Source organism: Triticum urartu, chromosome 7 (assembly GCF_003073215.2).
Source record: "Triticum urartu cultivar G1812 chromosome 7, Tu2.1, whole genome shotgun sequence".
In the NCBI taxonomy this organism is placed as follows: Eukaryota; Viridiplantae; Streptophyta; class Magnoliopsida; order Poales; family Poaceae; genus Triticum; species Triticum urartu.
In genome coordinates this window covers 128,198,500-128,203,653 of record NC_053028.1, presented here as the reverse complement: position 1 = coordinate 128,203,653, position 5,154 = coordinate 128,198,500, and the positions used below count along the sequence as shown (strand labels likewise).

At 52.2% G+C, this 5,154-nt stretch overlaps 1 protein-coding gene across 1 annotated transcript; it reads left to right on the top strand.

The window, feature by feature from the left end:
• Positions 1-440: 440 nt before the first annotated feature.
• Positions 441-2,904, top strand: LOC125523172 (putative laccase-9). Its single transcript, XM_048688228.1, has 5 exons — positions 441-696; positions 836-987; positions 1,067-1,311; positions 1,397-2,482; positions 2,588-2,904. The coding sequence occupies exons 1-5, from the start codon at positions 586-588 to the stop codon at positions 2,716-2,718; spliced, it is 1,725 nt and encodes a 574-aa protein (XP_048544185.1). The 5' UTR covers positions 441-585; the 3' UTR covers positions 2,719-2,904.
• Positions 2,905-5,154: the final 2,250 nt, after the last annotated feature.

Sequence of the window (5,154 nt, the reverse complement as noted above, 5' to 3'; positions counted from 1 at the left end):
CTGAACGGAGGGAGTAACAACGATATAGCATCAAAAGCACCGCGTGTTCCAAAAGCTCGTGTTGATTTTCCGATTAATTTTCAAAAAGTACGTGTGATTGGATAGATTAATCTACTGAAACTAAATTCCGCGGGCAGTTGCTGCGAAGGGCTCAGGGCCTTGACGATGTCGTCGTCACAGACAGCATGCATGACAGCGACCAACCAACGATAATCAATTCAGGGGTAACTGCACGCATGCATGCATTGCACGTCGTTGCGGTGGGCGGCTCGGCCAAAGCCTTCGCCTTTCTACCGATTATATTTGACAAAGAAGGTAATCATATGAAACCATGCACGCACGCACGCATCGTCGACCGGGCTCGATCCTGTCGCCCTCCTCCATACGACCTATAAATACCTCGTGCGTCTGCTTGGGATTGCCATCACCAGGCCATTCCATCCCACACATTAGTTTCCACATTTGCTCAAGCAGCACAGCAGCTAACGTGCGTGCATAACTTGTGGCTAGCTTCTTAGCTAATCTCCGACTGTTCACCGTCGATCTGAGCAGAGCTCAGTGAGTGGCGACGGCCGTCGGCCGACGATGGGTGTAGCTAAGATACCGGCGGTGCTTTGGTTACTTGGGGCGGTGTTAGCGCTGGGAGTTTCCGTTAGCCCCGCTCAGGGCGCCAAGACTCGCTACCACGATTTCTTTGTAAGTCTGCTTGCATTTATTCCCATTCGTTTCTGTATCTAACATCCATAAATTCACTTCTCTTAATTAACATTTGCACATGCCATCTCAGCATATGATCATAAACTTACTTGTGGCGTTCGTTCATCATATTGTGCAGATTAAGGAGAGCAATTACACGAGGCTCTGCAAGGAGAGGACTGTTCTCACCGTCAACGGGCAGTTCCCTGGCCCTACCATCTACGCGCGCAAGGGCGACCTCGTCATCGTCAATGTCTACAACCAAGGCGATAAAAACATCACCATCCACTGGTAAGTTAGCTAGTTAGCCTGGCCGCCGGCCATCCATAAACCTATTTTCTGACTCGACATATGTGTATGTTGTACACAGGCATGGTGTGGATCAGCCACGCAACCCGTGGTCCGACGGGCCGGAGTACATCACCCAGTGTCCCATCCGCCCCGGCGGCAACTTCACCTACCGGGTCATCTTGTCGGAGGAAGAGGGTACGCTCTGGTGGCACGCGCACAGCGACTTCGACCGCACCACAGTCCACGGCGCCATTGTCATCCACCCCAAGCTCGGAACCACCTTCCCTTTCAAAAAGCCACACAAGGAGATACCTGTCATCCTCGGTATATACTGCTCCATTGCTTTCATCCATGCTTATAATCAAGCTAAGTTGTTGTTAACTTGATATGTCCGATCTCATGCATGCAGGTGAGTGGTGGAATGCCGACGTGAACCATCTACTCGAGGAGGCGCAGCGAACCGGCGGCGAGATCAACATCTCGGACGCGAACACCATCAACGGACAGCCGGGGGACCTGTTCCCGTGCTCCAAGGCCGGCACCTACAAGATACCGGTGCAGCACGGCAAGACGTACCTGCTCCGGATCATCAACGCGGGGCTCTCCAACGACCTCTTCTTCGGCGTCGCCGGGCACAACCTCACCGTGGTCGGCACCGACGGCCACTACACCAAGCCGTTCGCCGTCAAGCACATCATGATTGCGCCGGGACAGACCATGGACGCACTCCTCCAAGCCAACCGCGCTGACGGCGGCCGGTATTACATGGCCGCGAGGACGTTCGCGTCCAACCCCAACATCGAGGTCAACAACAGCACCGCCACCGCCATCGTGGAATACATGGACGACGCACCGGCGCGTGGCCGGCCGGAGTTCCCTGCCAACCTTCCGGGCGTCAACGACATCGACTCGGCGACGGCATACACGGCGCAGCTCCGGTCGCTGGGCAGCAAGGACCACCCGGTGAACGTGCCGAGGAAGGTCGATGAGCGCATGCTCGTCACCATCGCCGTCAACGTGCTCCCCTGCGCGCCCAACGAGACGTGCGGGGGCCCCGGCGGCAACCGCTTAGCGGCGAGCCTCAACAACGTCAGCTTCGCGAGCCCGGCCGTCGACATCCTCGGAGCCTACTACCGCTCCGTCCGTGGCGTGTTCGACACAGACTTCCCCAACAAGCCGCCCTTCTTCTTCAACTTCACGGACGTCGACAACGACCCCGTCGAGCGCTGGGCCACCAAGCGCGGCACCAAGGTGAAGGTGGTGGAGTACGGCGCCGTCGTGGAGGTGGTGTTCCAGGACACCTCCATCCTTGGCGCCGAGAACCACCCCATGCACCTGCACGGCTTCACGTTCTACGTGGTAGGGAGAGGGTTCGGTAATTTTGACGAGCAGAAGGACCCGGCCACCTATAACTTGGTCGACCCGCCGCACCAGAACACCGTCTCCGTGCCCAAAGCTGGCTGGGCCGCAATCCGATTCCGCGCGGCGAATCCTGGTGAGTCAACTATATATATTCAGGTTCTGGGCAATGGCTATGCATTCTTTGGAACGAATTAATCAAGTGCAATCTCTAATGTTTTGTGTATTTGCTCTTGTTTAGGTGTGTGGTTCATGCATTGCCATTTTGATCGCCATGTGCTGTGGGGAATGAACACTGTCTTCATCGTGAAGGATGGCAAGGCTCCTGAAGCTAAAATGTTGCCTCAGCCTCCCAACATGCCTACCTGCTAAACAATCCACATGGGAAAAGGCAGACATGTGCAGGACAATCAGACCGGAAATTTGTTGTTTAGTTGATTGATTTTATAGTTGCTTTAGTATATTCTTTATTATTTAAGCTTATATAGGTTTGTGTGGAATAAAGGGGATGGTTGACTCCCATGTGATTAGCAGTCTTGATTTTTCTTTTTATTTGGATGGATGAGAAAAGTAATTTATTTAAAGTGTAAATGTGTTTCTTGTACTATTCGATAACTATATATGAATTAAATAATGTTTTATTACAAATTCCGGTTATATGCACGTTTCCATTTCAAGCAACAGTTCTAAAAGGACTCCTCGTCCTTTCAATAAAAATAGTTTTTTTCTCGAGAGTACGCCAAAGGCGTACCTTATCTTTATAGAAGAGGGGGGAAATCATGTACAAGAAGTCAGAGATGGAACAAACCTCCACCTCACGCACTCACCCTTACCCCCCACACTTACCCTATACCAACACTCTCACAAAACATAGTGCTCCACCTAGACCCGCCGCCTTCCACGCCTTGATCTCATCCAAAATGGCCGTGGCCAGGCCCTGCGCCTGCAGTTGTTGGCGAGTCCTGTTGAAAACTCTCGCGTTCTGTTGCTTCCATATCGTCCAGATTGTGGCAATGACTAGAGTGTCAAAACCACGTTTCCCACTCTTCGTAAATAAGCTCCTATCCTCAAGCCACCATTCCAACAAAGTGTCCTGAGGTTCCAGATATAGTGCCATATTTCTCTAGCGTACACGCACTGCACTTAAATGTGTTCCGCATTATCTTCCTCTTGAAGACACAAGTAGCAGGCCGAGGGCTCCTCCTGCAGACCATGTCGCGCCCTCCTATCTGATGTCCAAATGCGGTGCTGCACCGCCAGTCAGGCAAAGAGTTTACACTTGAGAAGCGCCCAACTTTTCCAGATGCAAGAAGCAAATGGCACCCTCTCCACCCCAATACACAATCTGTGATAGGTGGACCGAGCCGTGTACCGACCGGACGGGTCCGCCGGCCAAGAAAACACATCCTCACTGGTAGGATCCCTGATTACCGTGCTAATGGCCAGGTTGAGATGCAAGAGTTGCAGATGACTCCCAAAATTTAGCTCCCCATTTAGGTCCGATAGCCACCTTCCATTGGTCAACCCCTCCTGCACCGTCCTTCTGTTAACGGTACGCGTGTCCACTCGGGCGTGCAAAAGTGGCGCAATGTCCTTGACGGCAAATCCAAATATCCATCTATCTCGCCAGAACAGCACCTTATCTCCTCTGCCCACAACAATGTGAACGAGACTGTCGAACACCGCTCTCGCATCTCGGTCCACCAGCATCGAGAGCCCTTGCCACGGCCTCCCAGGGTCAGTACGTCAAAGCCACTCCCATCGAACGCGTAGTGCCAGGCTTTGGAGCCACAGGTCCCGCACCCCGAGACCACCAAGCCCGGTAGGCTTGCACACCAAGTTCCAAGCAACCAGACATTGGCCTCCATTTGCCTTGTTCTTGCCCGCCCAAAAGAAGCCGCGCATCCACTGATCAATCTCTTCGAAGACCCAAAGCAGAGCATCATCAATCATGAAGTGGTGGATTGGTTTTGCCGCGATCACTGACTTCACCAGCACAAGCCTACCGGGACGGTGCAAAATCCCTCTTTGCCACGCCGGGGCAAAGCCCTTAGCATGGTCCAACATGGGCTTCCATTCCGCTCTCGTCAACTGTCGTATAGCCAATTGCAACCCAAGATATTTACAAGGGAAGGTCCCCATGCGGCAACTAAGCATCAACTCCACCCGGTTCCTATCTTCGTCATCACCATGTATCATGACCGCTAGAGATTTACTGTAGTTCACTCTCAAACCCGATGCGTCACCAAATGCCTTAAGATCAGCCGTGATGAAGTTGAGATCCGACGCCCTTGGTTTCACAAATAGGGCGACATCATCGGCATAAATAGAGACCGATTGGTGGGCCGCGATGCCCACAAAGGTGTTGATCACTCCCAAGTTCGCCGCCTTCACCATTATCTTGGAGAGAACATCCATGGCAATCACAAACAGCAAGGGCGAAACTGGATCGCCTTGCCTTAAGCCTTTGACATGAACGAAACTTTGGCCTGGCACACCATTTACGAGCACGTTGGTGTTGGCAGTCTTAAGAAGAATGCCAATCCGCTCACACCATTTATGACCAAAGCCTTTACTTCTCATCACCTCAAAAAGGAAAGGCCAAGCGAGGGAATCAAATGTGCGTGATATATCCAACTTGAGGAAAACTCCCGCCTCCTTTCTTGCATGGATTTTCCTTGCAACTTGTCTTACTAAGAGAAAGTTATCGTGTAAATGCCTCCCACAAATAAATGCCAATTGGTTCGGCGTCACAATCTCTTTCATCCTCCTCCAAGCCCTGTTTGCCAGCATTTTTGCAAAGATCTT